Genomic DNA, 18,781 nt, shown 5'->3' with positions numbered 1-18,781 from the left:
GTTGAAAGTCAGGTGTCAAGAGAAAGGGGTCTCTGAGTCTGTAATCCCCACTCTCTTGAAGGCTAGGGAGTCGACTTCTTGAAAGATCTATCATTGCACGTGGAAATCGTACATTTCATGGTGCGAATCACAGAAAGTGCACCCTCGCTTATTTTCTATCGACAGGGTTTTGGTTTTTCTACGGAAAGGGGTTGAACAGAGGTTGTCCTTGGGTACTATCAAAGGCCAAGTTTCGGCTTTGGCTATCTATTTTCAACACCCATTAGCCACACACGCCCTTTTCAGGACATTTATTCAAAGTGTGCGCCATTTGACGCCTCCACGGTGATCCCCGTTACAGCCATGGGATCTCAATTTGGTGCTATCTGTTCTTCAAAAGCCCCCTTTTGAGAAAATTTGGGAGATTTTGCTGCTTGCTTTGTCTCAAAAGGTTGCCTTCTTGGTGGCGATCACTTCTGCCCGCATTCCTTCCTAAGGTGGTTTCTGATTTTCATTTAAATGAAAACCTTGTACTGCCTTCCCTTTGCCCTAAACCTCAGCATCCTAAGGAGTATGCTTTACATTCTTTAGATGTGGTCCGGGCTATCAGGGTTTACTAAGACACCACTGCGTTCTTCAAAAAATCGGACGCTCTTTTTGTCCTTAGGGATGGACCTCGTAAGGGACTGGCTGCGTCTGCTGTAACCATTTCCAGATGGATCAGATGGACGTTGGTACAAGCCTATTCACTGAAGGGTCAGATTCCTCCTTTTCCAGTGAAGGCGCATTCTACTAGAGTGCTGAGTGCCTCCTGGGCTTTTCGCCATCAGGCGTCGGTGCCACAAGCTGGCAAGGCGACAGTTTAGTCATCTGTGCATACCTTTACAAACTTCTACAAGGTAGATGTGCTGGCATCAGCGGATGCTTTTTTTCGCCTTAAGGTTTTGCAGGCTGCAGTTTAAAAGAGAACCCCCCCCCCCCCTTTTTTTGGTTTCTCTTTGAGCTTTTTTTGTTTCGGGGGAGCTCCTGTTGTTTCTGGTTGAGCTCTATTTCACCTGGTTGGCTACATTTGGCCATTGGGGCATTCATGTTTTTTGTTCCTGTCTTGTTCCCACCCCTCGTTTTTACTGCTTTGGGACATCCCTATAATCGATGAATAAGCTGTGTCTGTCGAACGATATAGAAAACTGGATTTTTGTGAAGGTGCTCCTTGGATGTTGCTCTTCTCTGTGGCTAGGCTGTGAAAAAGTCTCCTGTGGTATCCCCATACTTGGAAGGAGTAGCAGAATGTGTTTTGGGATGTAGCTGCAAGTATGCCTATACTGTGTGTGAGAAATAACTTGCTAATATGACATTGACGTGAAAAAAAATAATAATTTCTTCATTTTACAAAGAATTGTGGGGGGGAAAAAAATCAAAATTTTAAAAAAATTTGCATTGCCTCTTACGAAGTACCTTGGACGGTCTTCTTTCCAAAAAGGGGTCATGTGGGGGGTGTTTGTAATGTCTTGGCATGTTAGTGCCTCAAGAATTGAGCTAGGCCGTCAGGTGTAATCCATTTTCAATGATTGGCACCATAGCTTGTAGACTTTATAACTTTCATGCAGACTAAATAACATACACTGATTTATATTAATGAAAAACAGACTCAAAGTGGGTGTATATATGGGATACTAAGAGTATGGGTACCCACGTCCCAAGTATTTTGAAAATAAAAGAAAAGGAAGGGGGCGACAAGGGGACTTTTTTAAGGGGGTACCGTCATAAGACTAATAGACATGAGTAAACACTAAATGTAAAATAGCTTTTATTGAATTTAACTTATATTTAAAAATATACCGTATTTCTGATATCACAGACAACGGTATTAACATCCAAAAAAAAGGGAGAAAAGCAAGGAGTAGCAAAAACACATAAAAGGCAAAGTCGTTTTCTACATAAAGGGATGATTAAACAACCCCCACAAAACCTATGTTGACCAGAAAGAAAAAGCAAACTGGTAGGTTTACATGTAGTGAACGTGGATGCCCATGAACTTGCCCAACATGTTTGTGGAACACCGCTTCTTCAGGGGCAGTTGGAGGGGTATATGAAAATCACAAATGCTACTAAAGGATAAAAGAGAAAAAAGGTATATATATCAAAATACAATACAATAAGATAATCAATAATTATAGATGCATACATAGTTAATCATTTAAAATGTGAAGGTCCTTTTGTGACCTTCACATTTTAAATTATTAACTATGTATGCATCTATAATTATTGAATATCTTATTGTATTGTATTTTGATATATACACCTTTTTTTCTCTTGTATCCTTTAGTAGCATTTGTGATCATATACCCCTCCAACTGCCCCTGAAGAAGCGGTGTTCCGCGAAACATGTTGGGCAAGTTCATGGGCATCCACGTTCACTACATGTAAACCTACCAGTTTGCTTTTTCTTTCTGATCAGCATAGGTTTTGTGGGGGTTGTTTAATCATCCCTTTATGTAGAAAACGTCTTTGCCTTTTATGTGTTTTTGCTACTCCTTGCTTTTCTCCCTTTTTTTTATGGATGTTAATACTGTCGTCTGTGATATCAGAAATACAGTATATTTTTAAATATATGTTAAATTCAATACAGGTAAAAGCTATTCTTTTATATTTAGTGTTTACTCATGTCTATTAGTCTTATGACGGTACCCCCCTAAAAAAGTCCCCTTGTCGTACACTGATTTATGTTATTTTTACCAAAGAAATTTAGTAGTATAAACTTTGGTCAAAATGTATGTAGAATAAAAAAAACTGCAAAATTATATAACCGAAACTGAGAAAACACATTTTGTTTTCAAATTTTTTTTTTTCATTTATTGCGCAAAAAATAAACTAAGAAAATTATTATTTTTTTTTTTTAGCAAAATGTTTGGAATTTTTTTGCCTGTATAGCAAAAATAAAAAACTCAGTGGTGCTTAAATACCACTAAAAGAGAGCTCTATTTGTGTGGAAAAAAAAGTGATAACAATTTCATATGGGTACAGTGTTGCATGACTGAGTAATTATTCAAAGTGTGACTGCACTGAAAGCTAAAAATTGCCCTGGGCAGGAAGGGGATGAAAGTGCCTAGTATTGAGGTGGTTAATCTACTGTATATAGAGGGGTTTTAAAACTGATGAAGCTTTATTACTACTTTAACATTCTGAAAGTATTGTAACCATTGTAGTAGAAGCTCATTTTTGTCTTATTTTAGAACTGCTGAAAATACACAAAGAAGCATTAGAAACACATCATTGGATGATCTGCCTGTCAAAGGTCCTCAGGGACCTCATTTGTCAAATGCTGGTATACCTTTAAGAAGTGGCAACAGAACTGAAAATTCTTTCACTGTGCAACCAGAGTGTCTCCAGTTAAAACTTTCAACTAAAGGTTTGTTGTAACTACATGATATATGCTATGGCAGTTTTTACTTTGTGTTGCCATAAAACATTTCATTTTTATAGGTTAATCAATGCCACTATCTATGGTCAGAGTACCTTTTTTTTTTTCTCCAACCTTCCGCAATCCTAAAGCATTTCATTTTGTAAGATAATTGATAATTTTATCTATTCATTTTTATTTTCATTCCTGAATAGTCTTCAGCCCTGAAATATTCATAGACTACTTGACAGAAATTAAACTTACCATTGCATGATTTCGCCATGTGCACGAATGTATAATAACCCTAAAGGTCAACACTGGTTTTGGGAATTCCTCCTTTGTTTTACAGCACTAACTCAACCACCGTACTACTTCCGAGTCCACTATCATCCTCTGGACTTGGGTTGGCCACTGATGATGTAACTCCTGCTCATTGTCACAGGAGTTGTATTGTTCCTGACACCCAGTTCTGTTCTTGAGTTGGTGATGTACACTGCATGGCTAATGCACTGAACAGTATAGACAAAGTGAATAAAATGTTAGGGGAAAGATGTTTTTGTATGTCTCTTCTACCAAAAAACCCTTGCTATTTTTATTTTGGAGCATTTGATCCAATTTAACTACAGGGCAGGGCTGTATCTATCTCAAGATTCCTTTGACAGATAGAATAGCTCCCATGTTTGTATATTCACTTTCTGTTTAGGAGTTTTCGTGATGTTCAGTTTTAGAAATTGCAGTAATTACAGAAAAATCGAATTAAAAATGTGTCCTTTCTGTTTGATATGGACCTTGAACCACAATAGAAGATCTACTTATTCGGCAGTTTCCTACCCTGCTGTCAAAACCCTGTTATGTAAATAATAAAAACACTAACAAAATAATTGAATAAAAATGCATATTACCCCCCCCCCCCCCCCCGGTTTCTTCCTAAGCTCCCTTAGACAAGGTGCTGTCCCTGGGTTTTTTGGCAGGATTTTGGAAAGTTAAGGATCCCATATCCCTTGAGAACACTCTTCTGTACAGTCTTGTGAAAATTGGGGCCTGAGCTTTTTCCTCAAGATCCTTCTGTGAGCCTCAGTCACGTCATTGATGGCGATATCTGCTTTAACCACTTCAGCTCCGGAAGGTTTTACCCCCTTAATGACCAGGCCATTTTTTGTGATACGGTACTGCATTGCTTTAACTGACAATTGCGCAGTCGTGCATCACTGTACCCAAATAAACTTGATGTCCTTTTTTCCCCACAAATAAAGCTTTCTTTTGGTGGTATTTTATCACCTCTGCAGTTTTTATTTTTTGCGCTATAATAAAAAAAACACAATTTTTGGAAAAAAAATATATTTTTTACTTTCTGCTATAAAACATACCCAATAAAAAAATATTAAAAATCTATTTTTTTCATCAATTTAGGCCAATATGTCCTAATAAGTGTATATTGATTGGTTTGCGCAAAAATTATAGCGTCTGCACACTACGGGATAGATTTATGGACTTTTTTTTTTTACTAGAAATGGCGGCAATCAGCGATTTTTAGCGAGACTGTGACATTGCGGCTGACAAATCTGACACTAAGTAACACTTTTTGGGGACCAGTGACACCAATACAGTGATCAGTGCTAAAAAAAAAAAATGCACTGTTACTGTACACTGGCAGGGAAGGGGTTAACACCATAGGGGATCAATGAGTTAAGTGTGCTCCCAGAGAGTGCTTTTTAACTGTAGGGGGGAGTGAATGCACTAGAGGAAAAAAGAAATCTGTGTTTCAGCTTAGCTGAAACACAAGATCTCGCTTTTCCTCTGTGACAGAACGGTGGTCTGCCTTGTTTGCATAGGCAGACTGCTGTTCTGTCATTCCGCCGAATGGTCAGCGGGTCCCGGGAACAGTCGTCGGACCCGCTGATTGGCTCCTGCTGTGTCCAATCACAGCGGGAGCGGCGCACCCCCAACATCTCCTGCACAAAACCACATACATATGTGATTTTGCGCAGCAGGGCCACCCTGCCATAGCAAATATGCGGCAGGCGGTCTTGAAGTGGCTAATAAGCAACAGTGTACCTGAACTTACCAATTTGTGTTTAAAATAATTTACCATTTTAAAAAAGAACCATTTGCTCTTTTGGTTTTCTTTTACTTACACACACACACACTTCAGGCAAAGGCAAGAAATCAATATTGCTAATATCAATTATTTCGTTGTTTTGTATGTTGAGGTCATAACGTTCATAATATGCTTTTTTTTTTTTTTTCTTCAATTCTGTCCCAGATGGAGTGGCTGGAACCGGTCAAGTACAGATTCACAACAACTCTTCACGATTATTAGAGTTTGATTTATCCTGGCCAGCTCACTGGCTTACTATAACACCACAGCATGGGAACATTGAGCCACAGTAAGCCCTGCTGCCTTTAGAATTTTATTTAATATTTTATTGTCAAAATATACATTAACATATATGCCTTTTTTTTTTTTTAAAGGAATCGCACACTAATACTTGTAAGTCCAAATCCATCTCTATCTAAAAAGAAGACTGTGCTGCCATGGATGGGTCAGATTTATGTGCATTGTGATAATGGACAAAAGGTACAACTGTTTAACCCAAATTGTATCTTAAAGAGGGGGCTGTTGCCTGTCTCATAGTACACTTGCCATAAAATTACTTTAATTGTTCTGTTAGTTATTTTGCAGCCATTTGAGGTTAACCTGGTTAAAATTGATGTGATCGATTTTAAATTTACACTTTTAACCTGTAAAATTAAGGGGTTGGGGAATATGCGACTTCTCTGCGATAGAAAATTATATTTAGCTTCTAAACATTAGCCACCCTTGGAAACACTAAAGTATACTGGTATTAATAAAACCAGAAAGAGTATGGGTCATGCAATCTGATCAAAGAGCACTGTCACGGTCTGTGCATCTCTCTCCATAGATTGTAGTGACCTATTTACTTCTGCTTCTCTTTCTTGTGATACATTGCACTATTAGAGACAACCGCTTGTAAGCCCATTGACTGACAGCTGTGGAGAGCTGTTTAAATGCTGTTGAAATGGGCAAAATATAGCATCTTGCTGTTATCCATTATTTGAATCTAACCTACACAGCGGCCATTTTATACTTTGCACTTTGCCTTTTGGATATAGTATAATGTGAGCCCAATCCTAATCCCTCCCTCGCCTTGGACAGCCTCGTCTGGAGTCGGGATTAGTCTTGCGGTAGTGTATCACAGCCATACACCCACCCACAGCAGCCCGGTGCCAGCCAGCCACCCACATCCGCAGGCCCTGTACCAGCCAGCCGCAGGCCCTGTACCAGCCAGCCGCAGGCCCTGTACCAGCCAGCCGCAGGCCCTGTACCAGCCAGCCGCAGGCCCTGTACCAGCCAGCCGCAGGCCCTGTACCAGCCAGCCAGCCGCAGGCCCTGTGCCTTCCAGCCAGCCGCAGGCCCTGTGCCTTCCAGCCAGCCGCAGGCCCTGTGCCTTCCAGCCAGCCGCAGGCCCTGTGCCTTCCAGCCAGCCGCAGGCCCTGTGCCTTCCAGCCAGCCGCAGGCCCTGTGCCTTCCAGCCAGCCGCAGGCCCTGTGCCTTCCAGCCAGCCGCAGGCCCTGTGCCTTCCAGCCAGCCGCAGGCCCTGTGCCTTCCAGCCAGCCGCAGGCCCTGTGCCTTCCAGCCAGCCGCAGGCCCTGTGCCTTCCAGCCAGCCGCAGGCCCTGTGCCTTCCAGCCAGCCGCAGGCCCTGTGCCTTCCAGCCAGCCAGCCGCCCACAGGCCCTGTGCCTTCCAGCCAGCCAGCCGCCCACAGGCCCTGTGCCTTCCAGCCAGCCAGCCGCCCACAGGCCCTGTGCCTTCCAGCCAGCCAGCCGCCCACAGGCCCTGTGCCTTCCAGCCAGCCAGCCGCCCATCACAGGGTTGCCAGCCATCAAGCATTAAACAAAAATGAACATGTTCAGTACCAGATTTGTGTCAAATTGTCTTTATTTTTCAAAACTTTAAATGTACAAAATATCGGCCCATATCGGCCTATACTGATACGTTGTGACCAAAATATCGGTATCGGCCCTGAAAAAAACATATCCATCTATCCCTAATTGAAATGCTGTGAAATGGGCACTATAACTGATGCTTATGTATGCCATGCTCTCTAATTGTGCCAGTAACCTTTTGAGAGAAGGCATGTGCTTAGAAATCTAAGATGTCTATTGGTTCAGTTAAGAGCTAGGATGATTTCCACCTCCCTTTGGGGAAACCATTCCTCACTTCCTGTTGACACTCTTATGCTAGGAAATGCAGGGTAGTTGTACCAGTGGGACAAGGACAACAAAAAAAAAAAAAAAAAAAGGAATTCTCATCATTTCCTCCAAAACTAGAAAACAATGCTCTGTCTTTTCCGTACACCTTAACCATTCTTAAACTTTTTACCTGCTAAGCTATTTATTTTCCTTCCTTTCACTCTGACGTCTAACTCTGACTTCTGGTTTTCTTTACTGCTTCAGATTGTTAAAGTCCAAATTAATGACGACACTACAATGAGCAGGCCTAGAGATGGAGGTCGAAAATCCCTTCCAATGCATTCACCTCGTATGGAGACCCCTGTTCACGTAGCAAAACCTCTACCTAAAACTTCAGCTGTACTTGAAATAAAGAATCCTACCCTTGTATTTCCTAAAACAGCAGCAGGCCAAAGCTCAGGTAACTTTATCAGACAGATATCCACAGAAATCACTCGCACATTATGATTTTGGCACTTTGTCATACAGACTTGTTCAGTTTATATGGTAAGCAAAGCTTTTGAGATGTTCAAAACAGCTTAGCTTGTTTGATATTTTTTTTTGTTTTGTTTTTGTTTTTTAGTGAAATTATATATCCTGCAGTAAGCCCCGTTCACACTGGGGCGACCTGTCAGGCGACCTGGCCGCCTGACAGGTCGCCGTAGGTCGCCTGGCATAAAGAAGCTGTGGACCCGTTCTAATAGGAGCGACACAAGTCGCTCCGACTTAGAAAAAGGGTCCGGAGCTTCTTTGGGGCGACCTGGAGCGTCCTGCATTGACTAAAATGTTATGAAGTCCGTGCCGGCCGCTCCGAGGTCGATGTGTGAGCAGCGCGCCGCGACCTGTGAAGTCGCCCCGGGAAGTCTGATCGCCCCAGTGTGAACGGGGCCTTAATGGTTCCCCCTGACTGTTTCAACCCTACATTATATAGATCATTGGAAGTCACCCATCTGCTTTTGAACACTGGATAAGAAGCCATGTTTACTTCTTAGTTTCCATATTTGTGAATATCCTTTTACTATTTTCATTTACCCTGATGTACCTCTGAAAAATCCCATTGGCGTTAGGAGCATTTTGTTGAAACATTATTAGGGATGGAGGTACATAATTTTGTGTACCAGATCACTATATGTAGTTTTTCATTTACCAGGATGCCCGAGTAGCATTTTTTCCTTTCTTGCTTCGGAGTACATTTTTTGTTTCTGTGGCATGCCTGAGTGCCGATTCACATTTCTGTGATGCGGGAACGCTGCGAATATACAGCGTGTTTCCGCATCGCATCCGCAGAATGCGATACGCTGAGGGTGTCAATTAAAAGTTAACGACACCCCCAGATCAGATCGCATATCGCAGTGCGATCTTACAGTTCGCACAGAATCGGATCGCACTAGTGTGAATCACCATGCAATCCAATTCTGCTGCGGACCAAAAAAAGGGTCCTGTGTGAGTTGGGTGCGATTGCGGTGCAAATTCAGCCATACAAACTGTTTGGCTGAATTTGCACCGCACAGAGATCACATGTAATTTTAGGAGCAGTGCGCTCCGAATTACATGCGATCTGTGATCGCACGAATGTGAACCGGCACTAAAAGTACCTGCACTGTTTCCTCAGTTATTTTGGGTTCGCCAGGACGTCTTAAAAGCATTTTCAACTTGTTTTGCTTTTTTTCTTTACTCAGTGAGTGCCGGTTCACATTTGTGCAATCACAGAGATTGCATGTAATTCGGAGCGTACTGCTCCTAAAATTACATGCGATCTCTGTAATCTGCAATCACACTAAAACACGCACAGGACCCTTTTTTGGTCCGCAGCAGAATCGGATCGCATGGTGGTTCACACTAGTGCGATCCGATTCTGTGCGAACTATCAGAGCGCACTGCGATATGCGATCTGATCTGGGGGTGTCGTTAACTTTTAATTGACACCCCCAGCATATCGCATATGGCAGTGTGAACTGCCAGGGGTGCAGATGTGATGCGGGAACACGCTGTATATTCACAGCGTTCCCGCATCGCAGAAATGTGAACCGGCACTGAAGTTCACAGTCCTTCAGTTGTTTGTTTTTTTGGTTTTTTTTAAAGCACAGCCACTGAATAAACCCTGTTTCTTTTATTTCTTTAGAAACTTTTTTGGATATAGAAAACCCGGGTAATGAAAATGTTAAATGGCATCTCTCATCTTTTGCACCTCCCTACGTAAAGGTATGTAAGTGAATACAGCATAATCTTTATTTAACCACTTTAAAATCTGGCCAATTTTGACATTTCTCACATACATTAAATCTGCATTTTTTTTTTTTGCCAGAATTTTACTTAGAACTTCCAAACATTGTACACTGCTCAAAATATTTAAAGGAACACTTTGAAAACATGAAAGCACGTGGGGGGTCATACAAACTGAGTACTATTTTGAGTTGCTGCAATAAAATTTCAGCAAAATAGCCTGCTGCCTCATTTTTTTCACTTTGACTTTCAGGGTGTCTTTAGGTAGGTTGAGAACTTTCACTTCCATCAAAGGATGTGCCATCCTTTTGTTTCTAACACATTACCCAGTCCTTATCAGTAAAGAAATCCAGCATGATATTTTTCCTCATTGAGATCTGACAGATGGTGTCCTTGAGTATTTCCTCCCAGATCTGGACCAGGACATTATTAAGCTCCTAAACAGTCTGAAGGGGCAACCTGGTGTCATCTGATGGACCGTAACATAATGTCCCAGAGGTGTTCTATTGGATTTGGGGCAGACGAGCATGTGGGCCCTTCATTCTCCTGTAACTAGTTGCATACTCTCGCCACATGAGGCTGGGCATTGTTGTGCACCAGGAGGAACTCAGGACCCACTGCACCAGCATGGAGTCTGACAATGAGTCCAAGGATTTAATTCTGATACCGAATGGAAGTCAGGGTGCCATTGTCTAGCCCGGTGTTTCTCAACCGTTTTGCAGTCGGGGCTCCCTTACAAAGTATTTTCAGTCTTGAGGCACCCCTGTCCAAGGTTCGGTTCACGTTACTGTATGTCCTGGAACATGCGCAAAATCACACTCGTTCATGACACACAGACAATTGCTCTGCTCTTTAGAAGTGCCATTAATTCTTAATGGTACCCCACACATTGGAAAACATACGGGGCTTTGTGTGTGGCGTAATTTTAAAAAAAGGGCAGGAACCTCTTTGCCTGCATTTCTGTGAGTAGGGAAACCCATTGAAATGAATGGGCTGCCCTACACGCAGCCACACAGATTTGAACCAAGGGCTTGTTCGCATGTCAGGTTGCAGGAGCGGTAAAACCACATAGTTGAGCTGTTTTTACCAACCCCAACTTCTCACCCTTTAGCTGCAGAGGCAGCAGCTGGCAGTGTACACATGCTGTGGCTGCAGCTGGAGGTATACCAGGGTGAATGGTAGACAAGTAAAAAGAGAAAAAACAGAGCGGCGCCACCTGTGTGTAGTATTAAAAACAATCCTTTATTGGCATAAAAGGTAATGCACTCACATGATTAAGTGAAAAGCAGGCTTTACAGTAAAATCATAAGATTCACTGAAGGGGAGGCAGGAGAGGTGGAGATAGCCCTGGTTCCCGGATGTGTCAGTGGCTTCTGGCACTTCCTGGTATCCTGGCGGTGTCACAACTTCTCCCTCATCAGATCCGGCGGAAGCGGGGTGGTGCTAGCTTGAAGGGCATGCGTGCCCCTTCGTCAGGCAACGCCCTGCTTCCGCCGGATCTTATGACGGAGAAGTTGTGACACTGCCAGGGTACCAGGAAGTGCCAGAAGCCACTGACACAGCTGGGACCCAGGGATATCTCCACCTCTTCTGCCTCCCCTGCAGCGGATCGGATGATATTACTGTAAAGCCTTCTTTCCACTTACTCATGTGAGTGCATTAACTTTTATGCCAATAAAGGATTGTTTTTAATACTACACTCAGGTGGCGCCACTCTGTTTTTTCTCTTTTTACTTGTCTACCATTCAGAGTCCCCTCCTAGCTTTGGTAGAGCCGGTGGCCACCTAACCATCCACCTCCACAAAGACTTTATCCCATGGACTTATCCCATCATCACAACCAAAACATCTATTATTTTTTTTTAGTTAATTTTTAAATATTTGTTTTTAAGAGTGCTCTTCTTACACTGTAGGTTGAATAGCGCTGGTCTATTATCTAATATCTATTTCTGTTTACCAGGGTGAATGGGGCTGCACTGCAACTACCCCGCAACTGTGTGCATTGCACAGTTGTGTGTAGCGATGCTGCATTTACGGACTTAAAGAAGGTCGTGAGGAGGCAACTTATTGCCTCTTTACCACCTGCCAAATGCCTCTGAAAAGTGATCTGAGCATGCATTGCTTTTCAGAGCAGCAGCAGTTCTTGCTGCTATCACAAACAAGCCCCTAAAAAAGCAGTTCTGATGGTACAGGAATAGAGGGGGGTCAGGATTAAAAGTAACATACATACAAACACGCACACGCGCACGCACACACACAAATACATGTTCACATACAGACACATGTATATATGCACACATACACATGTACACACATACAGACACACACATACACACACGCAAAGTACACATGTACACACACACACACACGTATAAAGCTCTTTAAAACATTCTTGCACAGTACCTTTTTCGCATTCAGATGGGTACTGCACTTTAGGGGGAAGCAGAGAGCACAGCACTCTCCCCCTTTACTTTCTATTTTGAGGCTGACGGTTCCCTCGCAGTGCCGATATACAGTTGGTCGGAAGAACAAGCTCATCTGACAGCCCTCCTCTCCTATGATCCCACGGCACACCTGAGGACCTCTGGCGGCACACCAGTGTGCCATGGCACACTGGTTGGGAAAAGGCTGGTCTAGCATGTAGAGGTCTGTGCATCACTCCATGCCTCCCCAGACCACCCACTACCAAGCCGGTCATGCTGAACATTGTTACAGGCAGCATAACCTTTTCCATGGATTATCCAGACCCTTTCACATCTGTCACATGTGCTTAGAGTGAACTTGCTCTCATCTGTGAAAAGCACAGTGCGCCAGTGGAGGACCTGCTAATTCTGGTGTTCAATGGCAAATGCCAATCGAGCTCCACGATGTTGTGCAGTGAGCACAGGGCCTACTAGAGGACGTTGGGCCCTCAGGCCACCCTCATGAAGTCTGTTTCTGATTGGTCAGAGACATTCACACCAGTCGCCTGCTGGAGGTCGTTTTGTATGGCTTTGGCAGTGCTTATCCTGTTCCTCCTTGCACAAAGGAGCAGATACCAGTCCTGCTGATGGGTTAAGGACCTATGGCCCCTTCCAGCTCTCCTAGAGTAACTGCCTGTCTCTTGGAATCTCCTCCATGCTCTTGAGACTGGTGGGAGACGCAGCAAACCTGGCAATGGCACATATTGATGTGCCATCCTGGAGGAGTTGGAAAGTCTGTGCAACCTTTATAGGGTAGTGACATTGACCCTAGCCAAATGCAAAACTAGTGGAAAACAGTCAGAAAAGAGGAGTAGGGGAAAAAATGTTATTGGCTCTACCAGTAAAACTGTTTACTGTTTTGGAGGTCGTCTCATTGTTGCCCATCTAATGCACCTGTTAATTGCAGCTGAAACTGATTAACAACCCCTTCTGCTACTTAACTGACCAGATCAATATCCAAGGAGTTTAATTGACTTGGTGCTATACCCTGATTAAAAAGTGTTACTTGAATTTTTTTTTTTTAAGCAGTGTATATTTTTTGAAAGCAGAGACCCTGAAGAAGAACATGGTGGTTGTTGCATTTTTTTGTGTCGCACCATATTCGGACTGCCATTTTTCTGACATTTCTATTATTTCAGAAGGGTTCACCATTTCAGCAAATAAACAATAGGGATACAAAAAAGTCATAAGCCATCGCACCATAGACAAAATATTGTGCGATAATACAGGCTTATAGCCTATGTATTAAGTGTTTACATGTACAAATCTCACATGGACAATTAATATAGATAATGGTCAGTCTCTGGTGAAACCCTTCAAGTTTTTTCAAAATATATAGAACCGAGAATATGCCCACATATCACAGGCTTTTGTAAGTATGCACTTTAAAAAATTGTATATACGTTTTTTTTTTTTTAATACTGGCTCTTTAAATTTTTAGTTTTAGCATCAACTTTATTGCTATCACAAGGGATGAACAGCATCCCTTGTAGTAACATGGGCAGTGACAAGTACTTTTTACTCTATTAGACCCCAGATCTCTTCTACTGTCATCAAAAACATCTGTTCAAATCGAGATGGGTTTGATCAGCTGGTTTACAAGCCGGTAGTGGCTTGTTAACAGTAAACCTAGACTGTAAGTGACAAAATCCTTGTTGCTCCTGGTTCCTTACATCACAGAGGGGACTGGTGGGGATTTAAGTTTCTCCCCTGTATTTACCACACCCGAGAGGTTACAGCAATCCTGGGCTCCCCAATCAAACCGGAGAGCCGAAGATTGGTGGCGGAAGGGGTGGCCCCCTTCCACGCCCTGTTGAAGTGATTGCATGTCTTTAGAGTCACTCAATCACTTCTACAGGAAAGCTAATCACTAGCTGAAACTTTTGATACCAGGATCTGCAGCCCTGATCCTGGTATAACCACTTACACCTGAGGATGTACAGGTATGTTCTAATGCTGTAAGGTGGTTATATACATACAATTTAACAAAACCCGCTATTTTATTCATTTTACAATGTTACACATTTAAAAAATGTGTTTCAGGGACTTGACTGCAGTGATATTTATCGGGCCACCTACACCGTTTTCAGATGTTCTCAAGTGTCGGGTGTGATTGCAGCACTTGACAGATTAAAGGTAACAAAAGTGTCATGTTTTTTATTTCCAGTCTCTGATCATGGTACATGCATAACTACTTTTTATTTATTTTTTTCCAAGCTACCAGTTACTTTCTTTCCCAAAGATCAGGGTGACTATACCCAATTTTGGGACCTTGAATGCCATCCAATATCAGAACCACATTTCAAGAATAAAGTGAGATTTCAAATGTGTGGAGAAGTAAGTACAAAGAATTGGCTTTAAAACTTTGAAGAGGGCTTAGTGTAATTTCCTTTGCAATTAACATACTTAGGCTACTTTGCCTGCTTAAAAGTTGACATTTCAATTATATAGATTAATATACTCTTTAGTATAACAAAAATATGTTTGTAATTATCAGCCCTATATTTCCTACAAGGTCTGTAATCCAAGCAAAAATGTTGTTTGAAAAAAAAAAAAAATCCCACCTACCTTTTCTACCTGAAATGTACATCCCCAGAAACGCCATCAGGTCCTGGGTTATTATGGCTCCTGTGTCTGGAAATGCAAAACTCTATCCATTCCAGCCTCAATTCTGTGAGTACCATTCTTTTAGCAATGAGGGATCACGGGTACAAAAAAACCGGGACAGAAGGACCACAGAGCATGAATTTTGTAGGTGGCCTACAGAAAACTCAAACTACAGCTCAGTGTGATAGCTGTTCTCTTGTCCTAGAATAATGTCCTATTATGACACTGCTCCCCTTAGTGGACTCAAGCTCCCTTTGGGGCATGCACCATATGGCCTGTCCAACAAAAGTGGATTTCTCCGCCACAGTGTCTGAATTCTATGGAAAACGTTCGGTACTTCTACAACCTTCAGTTTCCATGGACCAGAAACGCTACACCTGCTATTCCCCCGGTCCTGTTTAGGATTCAGAAGAGGGAACCTACTTTCCTTGAAGGTATGTTTGAGAAATGTATTGGTATTGGTTTTGTAGCAGAGGTCAGAAAAGATATATTTTTTTTTTTCCCCTGTGTTTTATGAGGCAAAACTCATGGCTTCATGCCAAATACTTTCTAATGTGGACACACTAATTGATGCGGGTCTATGCATGTGCCTGTGTTTTCTAATTCACCAGAACCGATCAGCAGGTCTAGGCCAATGATTTTTGGTTATTTTTGTTAATTGATTGGTTCTTAAATGAATCACAATTCTGCCGGCCTGGTGAGGGTGCACGCGCCCCCCGCCTCGGGATTGTGCAGGGAGCGCAGATCACTTGTGTATGTATGTGTATATATGTGTGTGTGTATGTATATATATATATATATATATATATATATATATATATATATGTATGTGTGTGTGTGTGTGTGTGTGTGTATATATATATATATATATATATATATATATATATATATATATATATATATATATACTTGATCCTGCGCAGCACCGCCACCCTGTAGCACTAGATGTGCTATAAGGTGGTCGGCAACTGGTTAAAGCATGATAAATAGCATAGTGCTTTTTGCAGTGTCATTTGTCCCAATAAATGTTCTAAAATACCTGGTTGATCCTGCCTGTTCCCGTTTTCCCCAATGTGTTCTTACCATGCTAATCATGGCTGCTGATCCATTATAGCATGGTCAGATTACGTCCCTCCTGCTCTCTTCTCGGCCTCTCTGCATCTGCCCCCTCCCTCCATGCCTGCCATTTCCACAGTCGGATATGAAGATATAAGTAGAAGTACAGTGTGATTTTTTTTTTTTTTTTTTTTTTTTTTTTATGTGTTGCTAAATACCTTCTTGAACAGCACTGCTGTGCTGTCATGTAACCTCCCTCTGCTAGCTTGCATACCTCAGAGGGGAGTCTGCCCCCTCCCACTGTACTCCCTTGGATCGGGAAGGAAAGCGGAGGGAGGACACGGGCCCGCATAGCAGTGCTTTGCAAGAAGTTGTTTAGCATTTAAAATTAATAAATACACTGTACTTTATATATTCCTAAAACAGAAAGGATACAACTAATTTATGAATGTGACTTTACAACTACTTTAACTATGCATATGCACAGAATTTTGTGACTAAAAGCTTGGTAACTTAAACCTGCTTATAAAACCTGCTTCTAAAAAGCATCTTCCACGCATGCCTTTTGATAGGGACTGTTTGGGGAATCCCTTGATAAATTCCAAATTAAGTCCAAATCAAGACTTAACACCTCCGTTTATCGTAAGCTCCAGATTTCTATGACCACCAAGCCTGCCGAGAAGCCCACTTTTCAGAGTGGTGCAGTAAGTCTGTTATAGTTCAAATTATTTTATCCACTTCTATACCAGGCACTTTCGCCCCCTTCCTGTCCAGGCCAATTTTCCGCTTTCAGCAATGTTGCACTTTGACAGTTAGACAGTCATACACCCATATTACATTTTTATAAATGTTTTACACACAAATAGAGCTTTCTTTTTGATGGCATTTAATCACCACTGGGTTTTAAATTCTTTGCTATATAAACTAAAAAATACCAACAATCTCGGGGAAACAAAACACATTTTCATTGTGTAGTATAAAATTTTACAAATCTTCATAAATTTAGGCCAAACTGTATTTTAAATTTCTTTGATGAAAATAACCCAAATTAGTGTTATTTAATCTGTAGGAAAGTTGCACAATTCACAAACTATGGCATAAAGGTTTGAAAATTGATCAGTCCTGATGTACTGACTGCCTATCTCATTTCTTGAGACACGCAAATGCCAGAATAGTACAATTATCCCCCAAATTACCCATTTTTGGAAAGTGGACAGTCCAAGGTATTAGGAGGCATGGCGAGTTTAAGTTGTAATGGTTTTGAAAATGAGAAAAAAAAAATTTGACTATGACCAGTGCAGTACAATGCCATCATATAACTGGTGTGGTAGTGATCAGAGACACTGAATGGTGACAGTATGTGAAAAAAACAAACACAAAAAATTAACTCTTTTTTTCTATTTTTTTTTTTTCTTACACACTGTAACCAGAGCAATATAGTTTTTCAAGTTTTATTCGTTTTGCCGGAGAATGTTAATAATGCACTACATCCCTCAAGTTAAAGTTAGGCAAGAAATGGGAATTATGGGACTTGGAAGGTGCACACTAGAACTATATTTAAATATAATAATGGAGAAAAATAATTTTCTTTTCATAAAAATGTATATCATTTTATTGATTACAAATAGACACATATCATTTTAAAAACCATAAAAGAAAGGATAAAGAAACACTTGGTGTCAGCTCAACATGTTTCGCCATAAGTAAATGGCTTCTTCAGGAGACTTGGACATCTTTACAAGTGAAGTTCTGTATGTAACAAAAAACAATCAATTACAAGATGAAAATACACAAATTACATAAATCACAACTACACTTTATATTTGTTAATTACAAAATTATTGAGGCGTACCTCAAAAAGTGGTGGACTGCACATTCCATAAAGAGAAGACTGTAACAAAACCTCCCAGAAGTGGGCAAGACCAAGGAAACCCACCACCCCTGGTGATACCAATCATAGAGGAGGGAAAGCCAGGATAGAAGACCTAATTTATATTAAAAAATCAAAAGTGACCAAAATTAAAATTCGTATTGGAACTTTAATTGATCTTTGTTATACAAGTCTTCTTTATAGTACCTTCTTTTTTAACCCTTTAAAAGGACCAGAACGATTGCTCCTATCCAGAGCAATATAGTGTTACCATAGTTCCCACCCTGGGAAGTGATCAGGATTTTTGTTTTTTCACACACTGATTGCCTATTTCAGTGAATCTCACTTTTATAAGCAACTGTTTTTACTGAATAGAATATATTCAGTGTTTACTATTGTGATTGGCCACAGCTAATCGCATGGTACAGAATGTTAACTCACCCAACCAAAAGAGACCTCTAATAAGGTCTAAACAGTGGATTCTTTTATCATTCCCGTAATATCTAATTTATCCTCTCCAACATCAGATAAGAGAGAATAACACCATCTGAACTTAAGACCACCAAAATCCCTGTTTCTCTATCGTCAGTCGACAGACACACCCTCATCTCAATGAGCTGAGTGGGTTTATGCTCCTCCCATCAGGAGTAGTCTAGGCAGGAAAATTTGAATACACACACCCAGGGGGCTGTCCCTCCAGGCATAAACCCCCCACTGCACAACCCAGCACATCAGTTTTTCTGCCTAGAGAAGGAGTAGACCTAGGTTTCTTGCTGGGACTCCGGTCGCAGTTTTTTTATTCTTTTCAGAATATTTTATTTCTCTTTACTCACTTGCTAGCTAGTGTTCAGGGAAGAATTTCCTGGTGATCTACAAGCAACGATGCCGGCTGGAGCTTTGTGCTGGATAATCTAGATCCTTATGGCCCCC

General features: G+C 41.6%; 1 protein-coding gene across 1 annotated transcript in view; it reads left to right on the top strand.

Moving 5' to 3' along the window:
- CEP192 (centrosomal protein 192) overlaps window positions 1–18,781 on the top strand; it is a 506,433-nt gene that overhangs the window by 469,564 nt on the left and 18,088 nt on the right. The window contains exons 38-44 of the mRNA XM_082258491.1: window positions 3,213–3,388; window positions 5,643–5,766; window positions 5,852–5,957; window positions 7,860–8,055; window positions 9,757–9,836; window positions 14,362–14,454; window positions 14,536–14,655. Of these exons, the coding sequence (XP_082114617.1) occupies window positions 3,213–3,388; window positions 5,643–5,766; window positions 5,852–5,957; window positions 7,860–8,055; window positions 9,757–9,836; window positions 14,362–14,454; window positions 14,536–14,655 (895 nt within the window). The remainder of the gene's footprint in view (window positions 1–3,212; window positions 3,389–5,642; window positions 5,767–5,851; window positions 5,958–7,859; window positions 8,056–9,756; window positions 9,837–14,361; window positions 14,455–14,535; window positions 14,656–18,781) is intronic.

The sequence above is a fragment of the Pelophylax lessonae genome (genome assembly GCF_965119305.1).
Source record: "Pelophylax lessonae genome assembly, chromosome: 5".
Taxonomy (NCBI): domain Eukaryota; kingdom Metazoa; phylum Chordata; class Amphibia; order Anura; family Ranidae; genus Pelophylax; species Pelophylax lessonae.
The sequence above is the reverse complement of the archived record's forward strand: the minus strand, read 5'-3'. Positions and strand labels throughout refer to the sequence as shown.